At 43.1% G+C, this 27,437-nt stretch overlaps 1 protein-coding gene across 2 annotated transcripts in view; it reads right to left on the reverse strand.

Annotated features, from left to right (window-relative positions):
• Positions 1-1,526: 1,526 nt before the first annotated feature.
• CNST (consortin, connexin sorting protein) overlaps positions 1,527-27,437 on the reverse strand; it is a 114,515-nt gene continuing 88,604 nt past the window's right edge. For both annotated transcript variants that reach the window (XM_049635121.1, XM_049635123.1), the window contains 3 exons: positions 19,309-20,162; positions 5,677-5,812; positions 1,527-2,173 (listed from right to left, as the gene is read on the reverse strand). In XM_049635121.1, the coding sequence (XP_049491078.1) occupies positions 1,968-2,173; positions 5,677-5,812; positions 19,309-20,162 (1,196 nt within the window). In that variant the 3' untranslated portion in view covers positions 1,527-1,967. The remainder of the gene's footprint in view (positions 2,174-5,676; positions 5,813-19,308; positions 20,163-27,437) is intronic.

The following is a 27,437-nucleotide window of genomic DNA, read 5'->3' on the forward strand; positions in this document are numbered from 1 at the left end:
ACTTATCTTGACATAAAACTGGCAGAAATCACCATCACTGAATTCCTGTAAGTAGAAATCATGAGGGTTAAACAGAAGAGGTTTGTCTATGATGGGGATGCCCTTCACAGTAGACTTTGTGAATGTCTCTTGTAGAACCACGAAAGATAGTACCATCAACATTTTACATATTTTACATACAATCTGAATACAAATTCTTAAAATTTATAATAGAACATTAAAATAATCTTCTAATAAAATCAGCCTTAGGTATAACGAATCTAAATTTCAGTATCATGTACACTTCTAAATAAATATCTTTGATCTATAATCCTTGAAAATATTACAGTTTATGGCGACATGATAGAGACAAGTCCAACAGTATTATTAAGTGAAAATAAAACATCAATTTAAAAATTAACAGTCCTAAAAATACACTGAACTGAAAGGATAGAAAATCAAAACACTAAGTACATAGCAATTAAATATCTAGCATTGGAAAACCGAATGCATGCTCAACAACACACTTCCAACTCATATAAAAAGCCCTTTAAAATTCATATAATCTAAATAAATTAGCAGAAATACCAAGGGAGGTACTGTACCAGCCAGTAACAACTAGAAAGTAATTTCTCCCTTTTTCTTTCAAACGATCCTAACAAATAAGAAATAATGATCACTTGCTAAAAAACTATAATTCATGTGTTTTGTTTCTGTTCAAATGCTGCCTAGGATATAAAAAGCCAAAGCAAGACTTTCTAAATGTTAGACCGCTGTACCTTACAAAAGGAAATGCCACCAAACTGACGGACTTAAACAAAAATCAGACACTCAGTTATTTAAGATACGATTGATTGGATTTTCGCTTAATGACCCCATAACCGGGTCTCAATCAAGCCCATGATATGAATGCACATTCAAACACCTGACTGCGGGATTTGTTAATACTGAATTATGTATCATAATTTCATTTCATTTGCCAAGGTGTCAGTTTATCCTACATGTGACCAGAATTGAAGCATCTAGAGCAGGAATTAGTATCTCCTTTATCTCTATTCTGGTTCTTAGATCCTCAGAACGTAATGGTAGGTGCTCACCTACTGAGAACGGAGGCCAGTATTCATCATACTTCAGGAAGCAGTGAATCCATGATGAAGCTGGGCGCCTGACACTCGGCAGGAGTTCTTTAGTTTTAACTCTCTACCTCCAGGCCTGTGATTAATTTCTGGCTAGTTAATCAAATTAACTGTCACCTATTGGTCACGGTTTCTAATTTCAAGGCCAAGATTTCTACAACTCATCTGTTCCACAGTTATGCCTTGTATCTGCGCCTGCACATCTAAGGTCAGGTTAAAGTCAAGATAACCTTTGTGAGTCTGTGCTGGGTATCTGCTTGTGATAACTGTCTGAAACACACATGCACGCACCCACGTGTGCACACACGCACGCACACAATCATTTCACAAATGGAGAACGGAATGTGGCATTAACGCACAAAGCCTAGATTACACAGCGCCCAAGGTTAACCAAAAAAAAGACAATGAAGCTGTAAGGTAACTCCTCTTGATTATACACAAACTTATTGCGTGATGGCTGGAAGCAATGTCTTTGGACCAACAAATGTAAACCAAAAGCGTCCTTGGTTATAACCATTAGCTTGAACAAGGCAGCTAAAAATGGTGGGGCTCCAACACGGCCCTTTTAATTCTGCTCAGTGTAGTTCACCACACCAGGGAGCGGCATGGAGGAGGGCACATGCTCTCCAAAGGCCATTCCTTCCATCCACAATGCTCAGACCGACATCTGCTCAGTATGCAGATTATTCTGAGAGTCCCTCTGTGTTGCCATTTAAAGCTGCTGCTGCTGATGTCCAGGGTTCCTCGCTGGGGGAAGGGGACGCGTGTTACAGAACTCCTAAAATAAAAGCTGCTTAGAAAGGTTCGCTCTTTGATTCTCACTGCCAGCACGCCCGTGCCTCTGGAGTGCTGCTAGGAGAGGTAGATCCAGTGTTTAAGTTCCGCCATTCCCTGCAGGAACTTAGTGTAATAGAAGTCCATGTTGTCTGCAAAGTCCGTACAAACGGGTGACTCCCTGTCACCAAAAGTGCAGTATAACGCAGTTCCTCCGACACTAAGGAAAACCGTTGCTATGCACAGCAAGACCAGTAAAATACAGGAACCACCTCCAACTTCATCTGCAAACGTGAGAAGAGAGTAAGGTTACACTGGCTCAGAATTGAGATCCTAGCATCTGAGGTCTTCTCAAGACGTTTCTGGTCAATAGTGGGCCTCTACAGGTGGAGTCACTGACAGGAAGCCAGTGCTCCTGAGGACTCCACAGGACTCACCTATTAGTCACCACAAAGATACTTGTGGAGCCTGTCAGCGCTAAAATGAAAGCTAGCTCACTTATACGATGAATATGACCACTTCCATTAAAAAAGAAAAGAAGGACAGTACTTCTCCGATGTGATCATAGCATTATTTTAGGGTGCAACTTACCACCTCGATGTTACACCATCTTTGGAGTTCACATCATGAGTCCACCGTAAAGCAATGTCAATTTGATATTAAACAATAAAAAACGTCTTCAAGGGAGATCACTTTTGCATCTTAATTACTCAATTTTACTCTTATCATCTCGTGGAACAGTAACGTTCTAGCTAGTAGGGTGATTTCTCTTTACTTTGCTTAATAACTGGCAGGTTGGGGGGTAGCTAGGTAGCTCAGTCAGTTAAGTGTCTGACTTCGGCTCAAGTCATGATCTCACGGTCTGTGAGTTAGAGCCCCACGTCGGGCTCTGTGTTGATGGCTCAGAGCCTGGAGTCTGCTTTGGATTCTGTGTTTCCCTCTCTCTCTGCCCCTCCCTGCTTGCACTCTGTCTCTCAAAAATTGAATAAACATTAGAAAAAAAAACCAACTAGCAGGTTGGTTTTTAATACAGATGTCCATACAAGTCTCTCTATATTGAAGAAAATAACTATCCTTTGGTTGAAAGTCTTAATGATCATTTATGATTAAAGAAAAAATTTTTAATTTTGGAGTAAGACTAAAAAGTTGTATGATCAGCACGATGAGGGTGTACCAGAACCTTCTTGGAAGATAATTTGGCAGTATCCGTTAAAACTTGAAATTAATTTATCCTCCTGATGGGACATGTTTGACGGCGAGAGAGAGTGGGGAAAGAAGCTGGGAGAACAGGTGTAAACCAGGACTGTCTCAGGCCAGCTGGACCCCATCACTCAGTCCAACAAATTAATTTCTAGGAATCAGCTCACAGATTTGCACCACACACTAGCGTATTTACAGGCACATTCAAAGTCTGGCAAAGTCTGTTATAACAAAAAGTTGAGAATGACTCTGTTATTCCAGTTAAATAATCATGGACGTTCATATAATGAAATACTATGCAATTGTTTATAAGAATGAAGTAAATTTAATATGTTCTCTCATAGTAAGATATCCAAGATTGATGGTTAAATTAAAAAGAAGCGACATAACAGTATATAATGAACCCATTTGTATTAGAACAAAAATGTGTGTTGGTGTGTATATACATGTGTGCACACATACATACAGAATGTATCCTGCAAAGATGGTAAGAAACTTCAATCAATCCTTGGGAGAAACCCTCAAGGGAAGGTTGGAAGATTGGACATTGTTTTACTTCATTACTGTAGGAGTTTTTTCATGGTTAGCATATATTATTTTTATGATGAAAAAACCCCCAAATTTTATAAAACTTATCATAAACCAAATAGACTTTATTTGAAGGACTTTACAGTAACAAGTGAAGATATTCTTCCTGTAAAATTCAAATCCAAAAATATCGAACATGTTTCACCTACTCAGGCATATTCCTTTCCTACCCTAGAGGCAAACACTCAAATATGATGTGTCTCCTTTCAGATGAAAGACACAGATTCAGAATTTTTATATAAATAGAATTATCATTTTTTTTAAGTTTATTTATTTATGAGAGAGAGACAGAGCGAGTGGGGGAGGAGCAGAGAGAGAGGAAGAGAGAGAATATCAGGCAGGAGCTGCCCTGTCAGCATGGAGCCTGATGGGGGGCTCGAACTCACAAACTGTGAGATCATGACCAGAGCTCAAACCAAGAGTTGGACACTTAACTGACCGAGCCACCCAGGCGCCCCCATATAAACACGATTATGTAACTATGTTGTTCTGTGATTTACAAATTTATAGTTTAATCAATTTTAGTAATCAAAAGGTTTAATAATTTATATATATGCAAATATATTTTTAGACACACAAATAACTAGAATATCATTAATGTATCTCTTGGGGTTTTTGTTTTTTTGCTCAGTTCAATTTTTTTCACCATCTCTTCTGTTTTTTAGCATCATGCTCTCCCACCCCCTCATCTATATGAACAATCTGATGCATGTACTTCCATGTCTTTTTCATGATCATATATTTATATATAAACACTTAAACACAGTATATTTTTAAACACCTGTCCTGTTTGTTTTATCAACACGCATTGAAACTGTTTAGAGAGGCACAGTCACCCTGGGGGCCACAAGGCACCAGCGGAGTGGCCTGGTTAGAGACGAGATGGCCACTGAGTGCGGACGAATGAATGTCATCTGTAAATCCAGGGCTCCTCCTGGTAAGCAACGATTCAGTGTCATTCATGCAGAGCGTAGCACTGTATCCAGTGAAGACTCGGGTAGTTACAAGCAAGGTGCAGAGGTGAAATGAGGGATGGGAACAGATTATTTCTGAGGTTCCTCTGTAAGTGTAAATTAGAAGCTTTCTATTGTAAAACTCTAGAAACCTCTATCGCTATCCCTTTATGTCATACTTGGAAGGCATGCTTACACTGTTATTCGTAACAATGCAGTTGTTTTATAAACTTGAGAAACACAACGACAGCTTCTTGGCTATATTTCCTCCATCCTTATTTACCTAGGCCTTCCGTAAACCTAGCAACTACCTTAAATACAAGCCCAGGAGGGAAAAGTAAACAACAGCAACAGTGTAAACGCGCCGTCCAGAGGCACTTCTATCGAGCCAAGAAAAAAATCACCAGGTAATATATTTGTAACCCATAAACATTTCTCAGACCTACAAAAAAGGAGTATTAACTGCCCCTGAAAAAAAAAGACAATAGCAGGCTCACTTAAAAAAAAAAAAAAAATAAAGTATTGGGGGCACCTGGGTGGCTCAGTCCGTTAAGTGTCTGACTCTGGATTTCAGTTCAGGTCATGATCTCACAGATCACGAGTTCGAGCCCCGTGTTGGGCTGTGTGCTGACAGCGTGGAGCCCGACTGGAATTCTTGTTTTCCCTCTCTCTGCACACCTCCCACTCGTGCTTTTTCTCTCTCTCAAAAATAAATAAATGAATGTTAAAAAACAATTTAAAAAATAATTTAAAAAAACGTGTAAAACAGGAAATTGAAAATGAGCTCCAAACACATGGTCTGTGAGACAGGGAGACCATGCGTTGAATTTTACAACTTGCTTGCTCACTTATTTGAACAAAAGGTTCAGGAATGAGGGAAGAGGTGATGATTGCTTGATTCTACGTGTTTCTTTACAGAATATAAAGTGACTAAGTACGTGTGTCCTTTTACAAATCCTATTACCAAACACACTACCACGTCTGACCCACTCTTTCAAGCGACACCGAGAGCCAGCTCCGTGCTAGAGGGAGCCCGGGTGCTTTACCTTGATCTAAGCCATCGTCTATTTCCTGGAACCTCACTCTTCGTTTCGATGGTTTCTGCTGCATCTGGGCGGGACGGCCTCCTACACTATCATTCCTCTTCTTTAATATAGAGACCAGTCCTTCTGCAGGAACAACCTGTCAGAGAGAGTTTACATGTAACGGTAAAAAGTCTAATTCCATCCAACAGGTATTTGCATTTCTATGGTAGGTTTATCCAACTCCTACAGAAAAAAAAATCACAACTGATCATCAGAATCGTTATAATAACGCTTTTACTTTATGCAGATGACTGCCAAATACACACGTGTGAAAACACAGCCCCCAACCACTCCCAGGGCCGGGGGGACCTGATGCAGGGTGCAGGGGACTGGGCCCGGCACGGCTCTTAGCTCCACGTTCCAGGCAGGGTGTCTGTGAGGTGATCACTCACGGCCCCTGTCTGCTTAATCACGAGTGCTGGGTTTTGTTTTGTAACAGAGGCTGATGGTCCAACACTTCGTTTTTCACTCACCAGCAATTTTTAAGTAATGAACATGTGAGGGGCGCCTGGGTGGCTCAGTCGGTGGAGCGCCCAACTTCGGCTCAGGTCATGATCTCACAGTTTGTGGGCTCGGGCCCCACATCCAGCTCTGTGCTGGCAGCTCAGAGCCTGGGGCCTGCTTCGGATTCTGGGTCTCCCCCTCTCTCTGCCCCTCCCCTGCTTGTGCTCGCTCTCAAAAATAAACAAACATTAAAAAAAGAAATGAACGTGTGAGACTCAAAATATATTTGATGCCATGAACTCAGGAACCCGAGACTGAGAGTTGAATGCTCTATGGACTGAACCAGCCAGGTGCCCCGATGCCAACTTTTAACATCAAAATGAGTGCTAAGCTCAGTCCCTCTGCGAAACTATGTTATTTATAAAATGATGCTCTGCTGCCCAAAATATATTAAGGGCTTCTCTTCTGGAATATCTCAGAGCCAGTTTCCCAGGGATGTGTACTTTGGCATATACAGAGTTTGGCAAACTATGGGTGGCGGGCCAAAGGCCCCTGCCTTTTTTTTGTCAATAACACTGAATCAGGATACAGTCAAGCCGATTCACCCACACACAGTGTAGGGCTGCTATGACAGCGGAACTGAGTGGCCTGAAGTCTCAAATGTTTAATATTTGGAGTTTGCTAGTATCTCCTGTCCCCCCCACCCCAACTCCTTTCTAAGCTGCCTCTGCTTTCCTCTGGAGACCCCTCTCCTGCCTCCGCCCCACCCCTTATTTGGGAACAAAGACAAAAGCAAAAACTCTTGCCATTTAGGAGTTAAAGAGGTTCCGCGGTATAGGGAGAAGGGGATCGGTTGGTAGAGCCAGACTGGGAAGCAGAGGCAGCCCCCCTCCAAGCAGCAGGTTGATTCAAAGAAGTGAACTTGTGAGCTGGCCTGCTTGGACAGGCTGCAGGTGATGACACAGGTGGGCATTGTGGGCCTAACACTGCAGATGTCAGCGTGTTGCCAGATGATACCTTGCTGGTGTCAGGTCACTGGAGGCTGAGGACTGCCAGTCACGTCATTTATCTGATCGATGGCATAGAATCCTTAATACGATTTCCAGTTCCAGCCAGCCATCTCTGCTAATGTGCTATGCATAAATACTACTGATTCTGTTCGTTCTTTTTATAACTCAAGGCTTTTAGGGCCAAATAACTCAATATAATCTCTGAGCTTCCCTGAACGTGGGTCTACAGAAACCATTATCTCAAAAAGAAAAAAAAAAAAATCAATGTTAGCAATTTAATCTTTTTATAGGAAATGGGTATTTCAGATGATGTCTTTCTTCTGAGAAAACTGAAGCACTTTAGTGACATTAAAATGGAAAGTACAAACATGCGAAAGAATGGTCTTTCAAATGTTTCTTTAGAAAGCAATGACATTAAACATCCCTTTATACAACGTTAAAAGAGCCCCTTTATGCAACAAAGAAAAATGATTTTACAAGTACCATGTTGAAACCGAGAAGTTTCTGAAGAGCGAGAAATGGAAAATGGAAACTAGTTTTAATGGCCATATTACTACCAATGATGTATCACTGATGTTTTTATTTTTAGTAAATGTAAAAAAAAATAAGGGAATTTTCATAGACTCATTCACTATCTATTGTCTGCATAAAATAAAGTCGTACAATTACCAACAGTGAATTCACTCACCATAGGTGTTTTCAAGTCGCTTTAACTACCAGGGAAAAAACAATCGTATTAAGAATAATTGTGGGGGGGGGGCGACTGGGTGGCTAAGTTGGTTGAGCGCCAGACTCTGGCCGAGATCGTGATCTCACTGGTTCATGAGTTCAAGCCCCGTGTCGGGCTCCATGCTGACAGCTCAGAGCCTGGAGCCTGCTTCGGATTCTCTCTTTCCCTCGCCCCTCCCCCACTCACACTCTGTCTCTCTCTCTCTCAAAAATAAATAAACGTTAAAAAAAAAAAAAAAAAGAATTGTGAGGATGAGCCCCAGAATGGCATTACCGTTACCTTTATATCTTTGTGATATGAATTTTGAATCTATCAATTCAAGAAACAGACTCAAATCATAAATCAAAAGACAGTGAATATGAATAAAAGTATGTTGAAAGATGAGGTGAAACTCAAGGTGACATCCTCTGGAAAGACACAGATGTGCTTCTGAGACCCTGCAGCCAGCCATGGTGCACCGGCTGTCAGGTCGCTACCTCAGCCCCCGCCTGGCCTAATCTGGGGTATGTGCCCGGAAGTCACCCAGGTAAGTAATGCAAGCCTTCCTTAACTGGCTCCCCGCTCCTTATTTACTATGGGTGGCGGTGAACTTTGGCAGATTTTTGGAAGAGGGAAGAAATTACAGTTGTGTGAGATGGGCCAACATTTTTGTTTTGACACCCTCCACCACCCAACCCTTAATTCTTGGCTAAAAATCTAACCACACCTTATACTTTCTTTTCCTTTTTCTCTCCCACCAAAACCTGTTTCTTTCAGCAGGCCGGCCCCAGCGTCTGAAGTGAGGGAGTGTGCCCTCTTCCATTATTTCCTTTCAGTCTTGCTGAGGGACCTTCTCCAGGGATCTTTCTTTTCCAATTGCCCTGTAGTCCTGTAGTCTACAGATACAGAGCAAGGGATGGTAGGACCAAGTTTAGGTGCAGGAGACAAAGGCCAAGGGGGAATCTCTGAAGACAGGTGGGTGTGGTCCTTTCTGTTCTGGCAAGAGTTTGGGGCAGGGGTCTTAGAATCTACCCCCAGCACAGAAATTCTACCTCCCACACCAAGGCAGTCAAACATAACAAGTTTAAGAAACAACTTTGGCAGAGTTTTTTTTTTTAGTCTTTTTTGGTACAAAGTCGGGGCACCTGGGTGGCTCAGTCAGTTAGGCGTCTGACTCCAGCTCAGGTCAGGTCATGATCTCAAGGTCTGTGGCTTCGGGACCCACGACAGGCTCTGTGCTGACAGCTCAGAGCCAGGAGCCGCCTGTGTCTCCCTCTCTCTCATCCCCTCCCCTGCTCACACTCTTTCTCTCTCAAAAATAAATAAACATTAAAAAAAAAAATTAATGGTACAAAGTCAAGTAAGCCAAAACAAGGTCAGGGTCTTAGTTTGGGGGTCTCACTCAAAAGACTGCCAAGTGTTTCGAAGCAGGTAGAGAAGTTGATTTCGGACACCAAGAAATGTGTCTTCTCCAACTCCCCTAAAAAAAGTTTGTATGCCTTTTCCCCCCTCTTTTCCATAATGTCGGCATTAAAAAGGTTAATTTCTTAATTTTGAAAAAATAAAGCTTTAAGAACCAAATTTAGTTTCCCACTTCAATTACCAAATTCCTTTCCTATCCAGCCAAAATAGAACAGCGCTTCCACTGAGAACAAAAGGAATGTCTACGCTGTAATTAATGTAATTGTCACTGGTGGTGCTCTATGAATAAGTGCAGAATTAAGGACAAAAACAAAACAAGACACCCATCTGGCCTAGTCTGTATATTTGCAAATAAATAGTTCTTCTGCACTTCCCCTCAAATATCAGTGATCAGCCCACAGAGCGTTTTAAGAATTAGCTAGTTGAACAAATAAATTTATTTTGCAACTCTCCTGGCACAGTAAATCCTAACGTGACAAGAAAAACACTCAGAGAGGCCTTCCCGTTAAACTGCCTCCTCACGAGATTAAAGGAGAAAACAGATACCAAATAATATTCTTTTAGTGATATGGGCTTGCTCAATCCAGAACTTCAAGCCTGGTGAATCTGGAGCACGAACACACGGTTTCTAACTTGAGAATTAACATTCACAAATCATATTGGCAAATCATAAGTAGCTTAAGTGCCAGTGATTTCACTCTAGAAGCACGTGTCAGCTTCAATGCCACTTTCACCGAAGGAATAAGCAACGTTCCCTGCCTGTTCCTTTAGACTTGGGCTCCATAACAAGAACCCTTATTTTGTGAATCGGGACACTTTATGTAATAAGAGGCATAATTCAGTGAATCTGTACACAGTCTTCCCAACTCCGTTACGTAGGCGTTATTGGTCCCCTTTTACAAAACAGGCCATGCTCAGACAGCTAACCTAACCCGCCTACCTTGTAGCACCAGTTACCGGCAGAGTTTGAATACACACTCATTAAACCTCCTGCCATTTCCTTTACATGAAAAGATCTTATTTTCTAGGGCTATTAAAATTTGGCTGCATATAGTCTGTTACATATTACAATTAAAGTGAGATGAACAGGATTTTCAAATAAACCTAATCAGGTGCTTTGGTCTTTCGAGAGTATTTTCTATCTCTAGCAACAAATCCTTATCTTACACATCACCCCAATTAAGAGATACTTAAACTAATGGCCAAATCCATTGATTTAGAGACATGGGGGAGGAGATGGGTGGATGAAAGATCTTTTGGGTCGTGCAATTAATCTGCAAGTAGATTAATGTCATGGCTTCTAATACAGCAAAGTAATGTAACAAGTCACAGCTGGAGCAGGAGGAGGCAGCTATATGGAGGAAAGCCATCATCCAGGAAGAACACAATGGTGACCTCCTATCCCAGGACGTGCATTAGAACAGTGCGATGTGGGCAGCGCAAAAAAGAGGAACAGAATCGGGGCGCCTGGGTGGCTCAGTCAGTTAAGTGTCCGACTTCGGCTCAGGTTATGATCTCACGGATCGTGGGTTCGAGCCCTGCGTCGGGCTCTGTGCTTAGAGCTGGGAGCCTGGAGCCTGCTTCCGATTCTGTGTCTCCCTCCCTCTCTCTGCCCTTCCACTCATGCTCTGTCTCTCTCTGTCAAAAAATAAATAAACATTAAAAAAAAAACAACAACAAAAGAGGAACAAAATAATGATGAAGCAGGTCAATGTTGAACTTTTAAAAGAGTGGTTTTGAAAGGAAAAAGGCTTTTTTAAAAAATAAAAACAGGGGGCGCCTGGGTGGCGCAGTCGGTTAAGCGTCCGGCTTCAGCCAGGTCATGATCTCGCGGTCCGTGAGTTCGAGCCCCGCGTCAGGCTCTGGGCCGATGGCTCGGAGCCTGGAGCCTGTTTCCGATTCTGTGTCTCCCTCTCTCTCTGCCCCTACCCCGTTCATGCTCTGTCTCTCTCTGTCCCAAAAATAAATAAAAAAATAAAAATAAAAACAGGAGTTTTAAAATGTCTCTGAGTTTCTAGGTAAGGCACTACCTCATGCTTTTGTAATTTGTTTTTGTTTGCATAACAGGACGCTTTAATAAGTACAGAATAGGAAAAGAAATGGTAAGAATGTCAAGAACCACTTCACTTCTTAACCCCCAGTCAACTGTTGAAATAAAGACTCCAAACACTTGATTTTCTTCGCCTCCAAACTGCTGCTTCCAGCCCCACCCAAATCTACTCTATCAGCGAGTCCTGTCTGTTCTCCTTCAAAAGTGCACCTTCACCACACCCCCCTGCTACCCTGACCCGACCCTGCACTGCTTCTCACCTCAACCAAGCCACTAACCTGACCGGTCTCCCTTCTTTGGCCCCGCCCCCGGACATTCGAGTCTCCACGGAGCAGCCAGGAAGCAGATCAGGTCACACCTGCTGCTCAAAATCACGGCATTCAACCTCTGTTTGAATTCAATTCCAGCTCCTTATCCTGGCCCGGAGGCCCTGCGGGTTCCCAGCTTCAGCCTCCTCTTCACCCGGAACACCCTGCGGTTCCTTCTAACCCGTTCTCTGCGCCCCAGCTGCACTGGCTCTCCCAGCGCCTTCCTCCACCCTGCCGGCCAGCTCTATCTCCCTCCCCCACCCTGCTGAGATGTCAGCACACGGCACTTCCCAAGATCTGAGCCTACGTTGTTTTTTTAAATTGTTTTTAAATGTTTATTTTTGAGAGAGACACAGAGCGTAAGTGGGAAAGGGGCAGAGAGAGAGGGAGACCGCAGAATCTGAAGGAGGCTCCGGGTTTCAAGTTGTCAGCACAGAGCCCGACTCCAGCCCAGGGCTGGAACCCAGGGACGGTGAGATCATGACCTGAGCTGAAGTCAGAAGCTTAATCGACTGAGCTGCCCAGGTGCCCCCTACGTTGTTCATTTTTATGTGAACTTACTTATTATGTGTCCCTCCCTCTAGAGAGTAAGCTTCACAAGAGCAGGGACCTGACCTGTGTTCACTGGTGTGTCCTCAGTTTCTAGAATACGGTAGGCGCTTAACAAATATGCCAAAGAGAAAATGAATACACAGATGAGCAGTTTACATATAGACAGCACCTAGCTCATACTTAATTTGGATGACAGATTTTTCCCTTAAAATAATCAAAATTAAATATGTCTTTTAAAGGTTATTTTTCTAAGTAAACTAGGTTTAAAAACAAAACCTTGCCCTGTGTAGGTGACTGTTATTGACAACACTGTGTGTTGGCTTTGCAGAAAATACAAGAATGTATTTAACAGGATCCCCACCCATCAGGAGTTTGCAATGAGTCTGTAGAAGACTGCTGTGTGCCCTATGATAATGGAGAAAGAGGACAGTCCTAGACAGGACTTCAGGAGGGATGATGCTCCAGCCCCTCCCTTGTTTGAGGTGCAGAGCAGTCTGGAAGGAATAAATAGTAAAGAGCTCAGGGATCAAGGAATAATGGCAGCAGCCAGCATTCACTGAGGACCGACCATGAGTCAGGCGCTGTCCTGGGCACTCCACCCACAAAAAGGGCACGGACTTAGATCTTGAGGTAAGCAAGACATAAATATGTAGAAAGGATGGGGCGCCTGGGGGGCTCAGTCCGTGAAGTGTCCGACTTCGGCTCAGGTCATGATCTCACAGTCCATGGGTTCAAGCCCCACATGGGGCTCTGTGCTGATGGCTCGGAGCCTGGAGCCTGCTTCGGATTCTGTGTCTCTCTCTCTGTCCCTCCCCTGCTCATGTTCTGTCTCTCTCTCTCTCAAAAATAAATAAACATTAAAAAAATTAAAAAATAAATATGTAGAAAGGAGGTTCCTCATTCCAGGGCACCCTAACACAGAAGGTAAAGATCAGAGGTGACCAGGCCTGAGTGCATCTGGGATGCAGAGGCCAACTGAGCACAGTGCAGGGTGAGCGCAAAGGGGCAGCAGGGGGCATGCCGGGAAGCTGGAGTGGGCCAGCTACCAAGTGTCCTGAATACTGAGCCACAGACAGCCTTTCTACGGAGCCAACGGAGTCCTGGGAAGAGACTGACAGGGCAAAAAAAACCACTTCACAACAGAGGTTTCAACTGACTGTGTTAGACCCAGACCCTCAGCTGTGCTTGATGGCATCCACAGTGTTTTACGAAGGTGGGTACCTCCAGATGAGGCCTGGGGACCTTCCCCTTCTCTCGACAGATGAAGTCATTAATTTACTTCTAGTACCTGATTGGCCCCTTGGGGTATCGTTTGAGACCCCAAATTTAGTGCAAATGTAAGACCATTTGGAGGGAGAGACAAGGTGACACGAGGGACGGGGAAACTTACTAAGCTGCAAAAGTCCAAGAGCTATTGCAAAAGTCCAAGAAGAGGCAGTAACGATGTAAACTGAAAGGATGATTACGTGGAAAAGAGAAGAAGCCAAGTGCAAGAGACCCGACAAGCAAGTGCAGTAACGCACTAATGAGGAGGCTTTGAGGGCAGGATAAAAAGGAAAGGGAAAGATGAGGCCATCTGGCACAAAGAAAAGGTAGGTCATCCCTGGATAACCCTCAGGAGCCTCTGGAGACTCTGGCACCAATCCTGGACGAACCATTTTCCATGAACCCTCTTCTGTGGTTGCAAGACTGCATTTCCTCCATTGGGAGGAAGCTGGATTTGCCCTGCTCCCCCCAGAAGGGCCGTTCTGGGCAGAACAGCCATGATGGACATTCCTAAAACGCTCCTTTGTCCAGGATCCATGAACAGCTAGCCACACAATTTCATAAAAGGCTGCAGCTTGGTCCTGGCCTCCCATCTGACTCAGTAAGGAGTTAACACGATGGCTCATCTTCGCCTAACTTCCCCGATGCCAGCGATCTAGCCAAGACACAGACAGGAAGGCTGCACAAAAGTCACTTTGTTTAGACAGCTTCTCCAAAGATAAGCCCAACAGCAATTTTGAGTTGCCATCATTCTCCCCATCAGAAAGGTCTAGGTTGTGTCCTCCCCTATTTTGTTTCCTGGGACACGGGCAGACCTGAAGATATCGAAGCAAATGTTGCCAATACAGACAGAGCAGGGAACATGTTTTGCCCTCTTTCAGATTAAAAACTTTTTAGAGTCCCTAGCAAGTGGCAATGTGGCTTCCTCCCCGGCTACCACATTCTGAATTATTTCTAAAAACAAGTATCAGTTGTATCTGAAGCATTTAATATAGTTTTGTGGACATACGACATCCCCACAAATAGACTACACAGGTACATATTAATGAAGAAAAATGAATGGTTTACTCCATTCGGCGTATCATGCTGCTAAAATGTGCTCCCAAAGGGAATCTCTTGAAGGACATACTATGATTATTTTCAAGGTGAAAAGACAGATTAATTTTCATAAAATGTACCCAATATTTGCTGTGACTGTCACCTATTCAGGAAACAAACACCATCCTCACCCCCACTCCCTCATGGAACAATCTACTACAGGCTGAGTAGACTTTTATTAGCAATATGGGGTTGGATCATGATGCTACCTTGAATTTGAATAACATATTTCTTATGCTGCGAAGAGCTGAAGAGTTTCAAGAGAAGATAATACAGTGCTCCCAGGTTCCAGACCCAAGCAAGTCAATGATTTCTTGGCAATGACTTACAAGCTCCTTGGGTAAAGGGAGTTTGGGGTCCTGACATTAAAATAATCATGTTGGAATATTATGAGTATTGCAATAAAATTTCACCTTTCCCCCCCAAACTGGGATAGTCAAATTCAACAAACAGATAACTCTTGCAGTCGGACAACTGTTGAAATGCAGGCTTTATACGCAGTGCCCCCATCTGAATTTTTAGCCACTGTATCTGCAATGTCATGGCATAAAAGGAGTCACATAAAATTACTGAGGAGGGAACAAGAGAGTGAACCTCTCTCTGCCTCACGGACCCTGTACATGTGGTAAACTTTTTATGTTAAAAATTTATGAAACGAGCATAAATGTTTTTGAAGCCTCTTATGTTTTCTTTTTTTTTTATATGTTTATTTATTTTTGAGAGAGAGAGACAGAGTACGAGTTGGGACAGAGAGAGACAGAGCGTGAGCAGGGGAGGGGCAGAGAGACATGGAATCTGAAGCAGGCTCCAGGCTCCGAGCTGTCAGCACAGAGCCCAATGTGGGGCTCGAACCCACAAACGGCAAGATCATGGCCTGGTTGGATGCTCAACTGATGGAGCCACCCAGGCACCCCTTGAAGCTTTTTAAAAACAGTGCAGGTTGTACTTTTGGTGAGAGTGTGTCATGCTCTTTTTTACAAAAGAAAGAATATTAGTGCTTTGGATACTAAGCTATCATTTTACTGAGCAAAGTTATTCTGGATTTAAAAATGTTTCTCGAACCCAGAAAAGTTTCATTTATACAGTCTCTACATTTCTGAACCAAATTAGTGTAGATATTTTTAGGTCTCTAGTAGGAGATTTTGTGTAAATTATTTCGTTTGATGTGATGAACCTAATTGCTTAAAAGACACGGCAAACACTCCCGCTGGGCTGGCAGCAGTTGTCAAAGCCAAGTTCAGCGGCAGCCAGAGCAGAGCAATGCAGAAGTGGCAAGAGAATGAAAGCAGGGAGACCAGCAAAGAGGGAAAACCTGGCGACGATAAAAGGTACCACCACATTCCACCGTAACCAGAGAGATCGAAAGAGTGACGAGCGGTGAGGAAATCTGTGAGGGGCAGAGTCACTCATGGGAGAAGAGAAGTTTGGAAGAGAGAACAGAGGACTTGCAAGGACAGCACAGCACGTGGAAGAAAGCAGACCAGCCACAGTGGCTCCGAAGGGCATGAAAAATACTGTTCTTAAGTATTAGTTATTAAGAAATCATGTTCTGGGGCGCCTGGGTGGCTCAGTCGCTCAAGTGTCTGAGTCTTGATTTTGGCTCAAGTCATGATCTCACGGTTAGGGAGTTCGAGTCCCACATGGGGCTCTGTGCGGACAGTAGGGAACCTGCTTGGGATTCTCTGTCCCTCTCTGTCCCTCCCCCATTTGCTCTCTCTCTCAAAATAAATAAATAAACGAAAGTTAAAAAAAAAATCATGTTCTCACAAAAGTATGGAAGCATGAAAAATATTTAAAAAACAATTTGGGTAAAATTACCCAAGTAAGCCGCCAAAAGATGAAACCAGAAATTCATCTGATTCTTTACTGTATCCTCAGCTGTGACTCACAGTAGATATCCTTAATAGAATTCTCCTGAGAGCACGAAATGGTGTTTGGATTAAAAAGAAGTTTGTACTGGGGAGCTTGGGTGGCTCAGCTGGTTAAACTTCTGACTCTTGATTTCAGTTCAGGTCATATCTCACAGTTCATGGGATCAAGCCCCTCATCAGGCACAGAGCCTGCTTGGAATTCTCTCTCTCCCTCCCTCCCTCCCTCTCTCTCTCTCTCTCTCTCTCTGCCCTTCCCCACTTGTGTGCATGCCCTCTCGTTCTCTGTCTCCATCCCCCCTCTCAAAATACATAAACTTAGAAAAAATTAAAAAGAAGTTTTGAAATTTTAAAAAACTCTTTTCCTGACACAGTAAGGCAGAATGTATTAAAGTCTGTTCCTCAGAATGGAGAAGGAAGTATTCAGAATCATCACAGGACTGCAAATTAGTTCTGTTAATTGTACATAGCTTTTGAGCTTCTTGAAACAGCACAACGTAACAAAAGAATTTTAGGAAAGGGAACCATTGCGTATTAAAAATAACTTCACAGGGAAGACAACTTTAAAATGTAAATAGTTTCCACCATCCACCAGGTGTTACCTACGTAGGAAAACAAACATTATGAATTTGAGGAAGGAACACCCCACTCGGTTGTAAAACAACGTGAATTCAACCGTAACCCCCACTGTAATTGTTCTATAAGCGGGGGAGACACAACAGGGGCGCTCAGACCCTTCTTCACTATTTATACCTGAAGATGTACTAGATCATCGTCTTTTCCCCACAGGGTCATCTTGACTACTGGCATGAAAAGCAGCAGTCAGAGAAGGGTGACCTTTTGGCATTCTGGTTAGATTTGAATATGGGTGGGACTTCTGTTTTGATAGTTCCCTGTATCAGAAGCCTGGTGAAATAAACAAGGGAAGGAATACTGGGTCCAGTCCTGTACTACTAGCTCTATTTAATTCTATTTAAACGAAGACTTTTTTTTTTTTAAAGATTTTTTTTTTTTAATTTGTAACTAATCTCTACACCCAGCGTGGGCTTGAACCCATGACTCTGAAATCAAGAGCTGCACACTCCACCGGCTGAGCCAGCCGGGTGCCCCTCTAGTTAATTTTTTTTAACTTTAAGAAATATATAACTGCAATTGTAATATACGCAAGTGTAATATGTAACTGCAATTTTAACAATTCAGTGGCATTAATTACACTCGCAATGTGTGCAGCCACTACCAGTAGCTACTTCTAAAATTTTCTAAAATTTTCATCGACACAAACAGAACTCTGCACTCACTAAGCACTATTAAATAATTTCAAGAGAAAATTAACAAGAAAGAACCACAGGTTATAGAGGACTGACTGTAAATGTAATAAAAAGATAAATAAAAGAAATGAATGAATACTGGACCAAGTGCTTTACTAGTCTGTCTAATTTTGTGAAGAAAAAATTAAGAATACTTGATGGGAAATGGACTAGAAGTGGCAATAAAGGAAGCCCAGTAATGTAACAGCTAATTATCTTGGAAAGCTTTCGCCGGCTTCCATTTTCGTGAGTACTTTGTCGCCTACTCTGGCTCTGTTGCTTTTCCATCTCCTGCTTATAAGTTCTCCTTCCTCCCCCCAGTGATGATGCAGAATTAGAAAACAATGGATATAAATGGGACTCATGGGACTCAAAAGGTTACTTGGAAAAAATATATAAGGATAAAAAGAAAAGCAGTTAGTATCCTAATTTTCAGAGGAGGAAACAGAGCTTAGAGAGGTGAACAGTAACTCTGTAGGCTGGTAGCTAGTGGGGTCCATCTCTGACCCACAGCTGACTACAAGACTCCGCTCTTTCCTCGTAGGGGCCACCCTCCTGAGGGGCTTCGGTTTGGGTATGGCTTTATTGATCTCTTGAGCTTTAAAAAATGGTATTATCAAACAAAGGAGAATGGTCACCTTGATCCTCTCCACCATTTTTTTGTTTTGTTTTGACCAGCTTCATGACTGTTTGGAGAAACTTTGAAACTCTGGATTATTTATAACATTTGGCTTTAGCCAAGTAGCAAGTATTAAGTTTGTTCAGACCTACAGCTTATAAACGAATACAATCAGAAAGAGAAGATTCACAACATACAACTTAATGGCTTAAAAATCTATCCAGTATCTCCTTGTCTTCTTGTATTTTAAAATGTTTCCTTTAGGGGCGCCTGGGTGGCTCAGTCGGTTAAGCATCCGACTTCGGCTCAGGTCATGATCTCGTGGCTTGTGGGTTCAAGCCCCGTATCGGGCTCTGTGCTGACAGCGTGGGGCCTGGAGCCTGCTTCGGATTTTATGTCTCCCTCTCTCTCTCTCTGCCCCTCCCTGGCTGGTACTCTGTCTCTGTCTCTCTCTCAAAAATAAGTAACTATTAAAAAATTTTTTTAAATGTTTCCTTTGTTCTGCTGTATTGTTTTAAAGAATTAAAAAAAACATATTAATAATAAGAAGAAATAGTATGTATTTTATCTTCTAGGTGTCTGAGGAAAAAAGATGAGATTTCCTTACAAGATTGTAACGAATCCTGTTTTGATCATAATTGCCAGAATTGTCAAATAAAAGCCACAGCAGTGTAAATAACGGTGTTCCTAATGCTTACTGTACCCGGAGGCATGCAATACACTAAGTTCCTGAAGTATAAACATCGCGATCAAAAGTCATTTTATTTGATCCATACAGAAAAATTAAAACTACTAATTATTAAAAGTTTACATTGAGTCCATTCTCCTCTCATGTCTGAAACCAGGGAAAATTTCCCCAAACCAGGCACTGTTTAGCATAGATGTGCATCTGAAATTCCATTTGACTTTTCACTGTGCTTCTGTTAGATGCCAAACTTACCTCTGCAATCTCTATCCTCTTTGCGAGATCATCAAGGGAAAGACAGCTCTCGTCAGAAGGCAGATTCTCCTGCAGGCTGTAGGAGGCTTCCTCAGGAGAAAGATCTGGAAGGAGGTCCGAGTCTTCCTCTCGGTCTTCACATGACAGGGCGTCTTCGGTGTCTTCCAAGCATCCTTGTAGAAGGCTGTTCAAATAGTCTTCGGTTTCTTTGCTGACTCGGTCGTCGGCAGCCCCCCCTCCCTCCGGACGCCCTGCGCTTAAGTCGGATACCCCAGTGCTCTCACCAAGTACACTCTGGGAGCGCTCCGAGCCGGCCGGCCCCCGCCCCCGTGGGGATTTTCCATCGCTGTCTGTGAGATCAGGTTGCTGCGGCTCATCTAATTCACTGTTTTCCAGCCGGTCCGCGGGCAACGCCTCAGAAGCATCCTTAAGTGGCAAACGGAGCTCCTTTCTCTGAGTCTGTGAATACCTTCCCTCGGAACTCAACGCAGGTGGCGTGAGGTCAGAGCCTGGGAAGACCGAGGGCTCGATCATCGACTCGCTGGGAAGCGACGCTCCGGGGTCCGCGGCGGGGCCTTCTATTTCGGCCGCATCTCGGCAGGCGACCGTCTGAGCCGGCTGCAGGCGGCTGTCACCCTGGCGGGCGTCCTCAGACCTGCTCCCGGCCGCCCCCGGGGGCTGGGCGCGCAGCTCCAGGGCGGCCTGGGCGCGGCAGAGCGGCTCCGCCGCCGTGTGGTCCTTGCCTGCAGTTACCAGAAGGCTCCAGGCATCCGCCTGCCTGTCCATCTGATTACAGCAGCCGCCGCTCTCCGGGCTTGCTCTCCTGGGCTCCCTGCCAAGACAAGTTTCACTCTCTGCAGACGAAGAAAAAACAAGTTGTTTCAAGGTTCAAAACAACACTTTGCACGGGGTGGAAGAGAAAGGACGTACGAGTAATACGTGTGACACGACACAATTCTACACCTCTCCAATGGGAGCTGCGTCTGCTGGAATTAACGGGTGTCCTTAGACACAGGAAAACCCCAAGTAGTCAGTGAGTGACCCTTTACATACAGAAATTAACAGAGATTGTTCAAAAAATGTTAAGAATATGAACAAATAACTTAGTCTCCATGATTATCGAAAAAGCTCTTTTTCAAAGGCTAGAAGGTATTTTTCTGAACTTTACTGGCTCTATTTCCTCTCATATTCACCTTATGTTTGTACATTAGATTTATGCTGTTATTTCTATTGGTTTTTCGGTGTTGAACACTACCCACCACGGAAGAGGTTCAGTTCTCCGGTTCTTTCTGTTCCTTTCCCCCAAAGATATATAATCTGCCCCCTCTGGCTCTAGCCTCCCACTACAGTGCAACACAATTCTGGAGCAAATCAATACTCACATGTTCACACTGCTATGGCTTTGTAAATATTATTCACAACCTACCCACACTGTGCACTGTGATACATTTTCCTTTCTCATTTCCGCCTTATTTTGCTTGGTGATAACTGCCTCATTCCTTCAGTTAAAAAAAAAAGGGGGGGGGGTGTCTGGGTGGCTCAGTCGGTTAAGCGTCTGACTCTTGATTTTGGCTCAGGTCATGAGCTCACAGTTCATGAGTTCGAGCCCCGTGTCGGGCTCCGCACTGACAGCTTGGAGTCTCTCGCTCCCTCTCTCTGCCCCTCCCCTGCTAATGGGCACATGCTCTCTCTCTCAAAATAAGAAACTTAAAAAAACCCCACAACATGTCTTTTGTGAGGTACCTGGCTGGTTCAGTTGGTGGAGCATCCAACTCCTGTTCTTGGGGTTGTGAGTTTGAGCCCCACGTTAGGTATAGAGATTACTTAAAATTTTAAAAAATCTTAAAAAAAAACCCACAACATATTCTTGAGCCCCTAACCAGGGTGGCTTTCTAGGCCTGCTACACAGGCCTCCTCCTGGAATCCCCTCTGGCTGTGTTGGGAACGCTGTTTCTGAATCCCAGGTCTTCCTCTTTGTTTATTCTCTGCTGAAATTTTTTTACGGTCCACGGAAGGTAAACTTAAGATTGTTCATATCTGAAAGTCTTTATTCCTTCACCCCTGACTAAAACTTTGGTTGGGTTGAGTTTTCTACATTGGAAGTCATTCCCTCTCACAGCTGTGAAGGCACTGCTGTGCCGTGTTGAGCGCTTGGTAGGGTCATAGAGTCTCTCTGCCAATGTGAATACCAGTCCCTGTCACCTACACTCTGTTCCTGGAAGATTTGGTTGTTTTTCTTTACGTCTGGTGCCCTGAAGCTTCGTGAAATTTCTCTTTCTTTGTGTTGGGTGCTTGGTGAGACTTTCAACCTGGAAACTCATGACCTTCAATTCTGGGAATTTTCTTATAAAACTTGCTTAATCATTTGTCCCCTATTGCTTCCTTTTTCTTTATTAAGTTTATTTATTTTGAGAGAGAGAGGTGGGGGATGGGGAGAGCAGAATGAGCAGGGGAGGGGCAGACACAGAGGGAGAGAGAGAATCCCAAGCAGGTTCTGTGCTGTCAGCACACGGAACCCAGAGCCCGATGCGGGGCTTGAGCTCATGAATCTTGAGATCAGGACCTGAGCCAAAATCAAGAGTTGATGCTCAACGGACTGGGCCACCCAGGCGCCCCACCCCTCCAGAAGGCCTGTATTGGGATTCGGGCCTCTCGGACTCACCGTCTCTACCTTTTCTGCCACACCACTCCTCTCTCTGCCTCTGGACTTTCAGGGATGCTGCCTCAATTCTAACCTTCCACCTCTTCTAATTAATTTTTCCTTGTGGTCATCACATCTTTTAATTTCTAAGAATGTTTTAATTCTCTGAATGTTCTTTTTTAAAAAACAGCTTATTTTTATTTTCATATATACAATACTCTAACTTGTGACACTGTTCATTCATTTTTTAAAAGGTTTTCATCTGTTCTCTCCATTCTGTTTCCTTTGAGCTGCTTTCGGTTTGTCGGCTGACTTGGCTTCTGTCTTTCCTATCCGAGGCGACAAGCAGCTCTGTGCTTAAAGGCAAGTCTTCTCCAGGAGTTGGTCCTCAGTGTGGGACAAAGAGGGTCTAGGCCGTTTGCTGGAAGGCCTTCAATGTGAGTATCTGGAGGTTTTATCTCTTGGACAGGCAGTTGGTTTCCCCCAGAGGAAGCAAGAGACCAGCCGGCCACAGTTCTAGATACTAACTGCAGAAGGCAGGCTAAGGTGCTTGCCATTCGGGGGATAAGATCTTCACTCCATCCTCATTTTCTGTAGAATACCCTTCCTTGAGTTGTGCCTCATCCAAGTCCACATTGCCTCTAGTTCAGGTGCTCTAAGAAATAAACCTCAGCTTCCTGCTTGGCAGAAAGGACATATAAACATCTAAGTGTTTCCTGTATAGTCTTCTGGCCCAACCTCCTGTTGCCAGCCCAACCCTGTATGCTTGATCCTAGAGACACCTCCATGTTTCCCATTCCCAAATCCTTCCAGGTGGAACTCAACATTCTCTCTGTAGACGCTCAGTTATCCACCTTCTCTGGTGTAATAAGCCAGCTGCCACCCCCACTTGCTTTCCAGCTTCCAGAACTTTCTGGATGTCACATCTACTGCTGCTGCTTCCTCACCGATTCGGTCACTGTGGGTTTCTGGGTTAAGAATCCCTTTCTGGGGTGCCTGGGTGGCACAGTTGGTTAAGTGTCTGACATCAGCTCAGGTCATGATCTCATGGTTCGTGGGTTGGAGCCCCACGCTGGGCTCTGTGCTGACAGCTCACAGCCTGAAGCCTGGTTCAGATTCTGTGTCTCTCCCCACCTCTGTCTCTCTCAAAAAAAAAAAAAAAAAAAAAAAAAATCCCTGACATTTCAGTGGTGTTCCAAGAAAAAGTGAAGGTAAATGTATGATCCACTATGTTTAATCAAAAATATTTTCCAGGGGGCCCTAGGTGGCTCAGTCGGTTGAGTGTCCGACTTTGGCTCAGGTCATGATCTCACAGTTTATGAGTTCGAGCCCCATGTCGGGCTCTGTGCTGACAGCTCAGAACCTGGAACCTGCTTCAGATTCTGTGTCTCCCTCTCTCTCTCTGCCCCTCCCCTGCTCATGCTCTGTCTCTCTCTCTCTCTCTCTCTCTCTCAAAAATAAACATTAAAAAAAAAAGAATTGTAAAAATAAATAAATAAAAATATTTTCTGAATTTTTGACAAGTATGCATTCTAGTATACACTTATTATTGTTAATGTTTGTGTTAACACTTAGCACGAAATTCTGTTACCCGGTGCTCCTGAGCTCAAGGATCTGGTGAGGTAAGCCTGTCACTCCTTACTGCATTCACTTCACACCTACTAATAAGAACTCTGATGAAATAAAAATGGAATTATAGCTGAGTGCATGACAGATGCTTCATACGTAATGAATTAAAGAGTATTTCTAAAAGGAGAAGTTAGACTTAACCTAAGTTCTAATACATAATCTCAGAAATGTCCACGTCTCTGAGTTACCCTTTCCCCAATGAGTTCTCTCTCTCTTTCTCTGAAGTTTTATTTATTTTTTTTAAGGAATCTCTACACTCAATGCGGGGTTCGAACTCAGGACTTGAGATCAAGAGTCTCGAGTTCTTCTGCATGAGCCAGCTAGGCAACCCTCCCATGAATTCTCTTTAGGGTTAAAATCCCCCCTGCAATTCATGATAATAAGAGTAAAACATGCATGAATTAGCACATCTTATACTTTCTGAATACCTCATTAATTAACTTTAAGTACAAACATTTGAGTGGTATCGGGACTGAAGAAGTTTTCACAGGCCACTAAAAAAAATAAACTAAGCACGAAATGTTGATAATGTACAGCTTCTACAGAATCGAATTCAAAACTAAAAATGTACATACCCAGTCATCCGGGAAAAGCAAGTTAAAACCACAATGATATTCATATCCACTAAAATGACTGACATAAAAAAGACTGACAACATTAAATGTCAGCAAGGATGTGGTGCTACTGGAATTCTCATATACCGCTGGGGGGGCTATAAAATGGTATAAACGGCAGACAGCTTGGCAGTTTCTTTTAGGACTAAACATGTACCTTCCCTATGACCAGCAATTCCACCCTCAATTCTTTAACCAAGAGAAATGAAAACATATATCCACAAAAAGACTTAAAGACTTTCTAGAAGTTTTAATCATGATACCCCCAACCTGGAAACAACCCAAATGACTGTCAACAGTCAAACGGATAAACGAATTGTGGCACAAAGAGCAGAATACCACTCAGCAATGAAAAGGAATGGACCAGTCATATATATAACAATACGGTGACTCTGAAAAACAGTACGCTGATAAATTCTATTTATATCAAATTCTAAAGCAGGGAAAACCCACCAATAGTAACAGGAAGCACTGGGTTGTCTGGGACTAGAGGTGGGAGGGACTAATAGTAAAGAGGATTGGAAGGAAGATTCTGGAGTGATGAATATGTGCTACATCTTCATTGGGGTAGTAGTTACATGAGTGTATACAGTTGTAGAGACTCCTCAAATTGCACACTTAAAATGGGTATATTTTTATTGCATGGAAATTGTACCTCAATGAAGTTGATAAAAGATGAGAAGGGAAAGGTAAGTATAAAACTTAGGATGGGGGCGCCTGGGTGGTTCAGTCGGTTGACCATCTGACTCTTGATTTCAGCTCAGCTCATCATCTCATGCTTTGTGGGAATGAGCCCCACATCTGGCTCTGCACTGGCAGCACGAAGCCTGCTTGGGATTCTCTTTCTCCCCCTCTACCCACCCCTGCTCCTCCCACGTACACACACTCTCTTTCTCTCAAAATAAGTAAGTAAACATTAACAAAAACAACTCAGGAAGGATGATAATTTTCTCAGAGGTGGGGTAAAAGCAGGAGACAGAACAGACAAGAACACAAAGGTACTCGTAACAGAAATGACAGTAATTTAATCCTTCGTTGGGCATTAGGTTTACAGGTCCTCATTTTGTTTTCATGTATTATGTAATGAATATTATTTTTTACATATAAAATACTGCTTGATAAAAATAAAGAAAATATAAAATTAATAAAAATGCAGGGACTTTAGGGTCAGAAAACCAGGATCTAGCTTTGGGTTCTAATGAATTCTATTCCTGGATAAGTCACTTCCTTGAGTTTCTTAAAACTGACTCAGCCTAACTTATATTGGTTGGTAAGAGGAACAGATGCAAAAATACACATAAAACTATTTTGAAAATATAAAATACTATGTAAATTACTTGAAGACATAATAATGTCGATTAATTATAAAAGTATGAATAACAGAGAACATTAACAGAACACCAGTGGCAGGGGCAGTGCTAACACGGGAAGGAAGGAGGAGGAGGAGAAAGACTAGTGCGCATATACGGAGTTCTTACCTTGTGCAGGTACTGTTCTAAACTCTTAACATGAAATGACTACTTAAAAATTTTTTTAATGTTTATTTATTTTTGAGAGAGAGAGAGGCAGAGCATGAGTGGGGCGGGGGGGAGCAGAGAGAGAGGGAGTCACAGAATCTGAAGCAGGCTCCAGCCTCTGAGCTGTCAGCACAGAGTCCCACATGGGGCTTGAACTCATGGACCATGAGATCATGACCTGAGCCGAAGCCAGACGCTCAACTGACTGAGCCACCCAGGTTCCCCATGAAATGACTACATTAATCCATATAAGAATCCTATGATGTTAAGTACTATTCGTGTCCACATTGCGGAGCTGAGGAAAGGGAGGCCCAGAGAAATTAGGCAACTTGCCTAAGATCACGCAGTTTTAAGTGGTGGAGACAAGATTCAAACCAGACAAATCTGGCTCCAGAAACAATATCTTTAACCACTACACAAAAAAATGGCAAGAGCAAGGAATATGGAGAAAAAGGAAAGGGAAACAAACGTCTACATGGTACTACATGTTGGACGCTGGTAAAAATGAGGAATATGAGGTAAAACAAAAATATCTTTAATACCAATCATTTATTTTCATTTTTTAATTAAAAAAAATTTTTAGCAGGTTTCCCTCCCAGCATGGAGCCCAATGTGGGACTTAAATTCATGACTCTGAGATCAAGACCTGAGCTGAGATCAAGAGTTGGGCCTTTACTGACTGAGCCACCAAGGAGTGTCAAATACCAATCATTTCAAGGACTATTTTCATATTTCTTTTTCTTACGTTCTTACATTTCTGTGCATTTATTCAGAAAATAACCAATCTGAGGAAACCAGTCAGTTCTGGGAAAGGGGACATGATTCTTTAAAAGATACTATTTCATCAGACTTGGCAAGATTTCTCTGCCCAGAATTTCCTGCATACCTTCCTCATAAGATGGAGGTCAGTGAGATGCCCATGCTGTGAAAGCCTTTGGGAATGCATACAACTTACTCAGCGGAAGGCTGCTGTGTTCAGTCAGAAACCAGAAGACCCAGGTTCTAGACGTTAATCAAAGCACAAGCAAGCTACTTAAATGTGGAAGCTCAGCGTCTCCTCATCTGTACACCACGTTATCTCCCAGCAGATGCCGCTACAAGGAGTGCTGAGCTTGACCTGTGCAGCAACCAGTACTAACTGGTCAAGTCAATCAGCCAGTAACACCACTGTTCCCAGACAACGGGCCATGGAGACACATCCACGTCCAAACTGGGTGCTATCTGTGAATGTCTCCTCTTTAAGATCTTTATAAAGCTCATTGTACTGTGCTTTGCCATATAGAAATGACTGGAAAGGAGACAGCTACTGTGGTAGATAGTATGGAGATTCCTCCAAAAATTATAAATAGAATTACCATATGATCCAACAATTCCACCACTGGGTATTTACCCAAAGAAAATGAAAACACTAATTTGAAAAGATGTGCACTTCTACGTTTATCACAGCATTCTTTACAATAGCCAAGATACAGAAGGAACCCAAGTGTCCACTGATAGACGAATGGATAAAGAAGATGTGGTCTACATACACAGGGGAATATTACTCTGCCATAAAAAGAACGAGACCTTGCCATTTGCAATAACATGGATGGACCTCTGCAGAAGGTATTGTGCTCAATGAAACAAGTCAGACTGAGAAACACAAAACCATGATTTCACTCACATGCAGAATCTAAAAAAACAAAAACAAATGAATAAACAGACAAAAAGCAGAATCAGACCTATTAA

Source organism: Panthera uncia, chromosome F1 (assembly GCF_023721935.1).
Source record: "Panthera uncia isolate 11264 chromosome F1, Puncia_PCG_1.0, whole genome shotgun sequence".
In the NCBI taxonomy this organism is placed as follows: domain Eukaryota; kingdom Metazoa; phylum Chordata; class Mammalia; order Carnivora; family Felidae; genus Panthera; species Panthera uncia.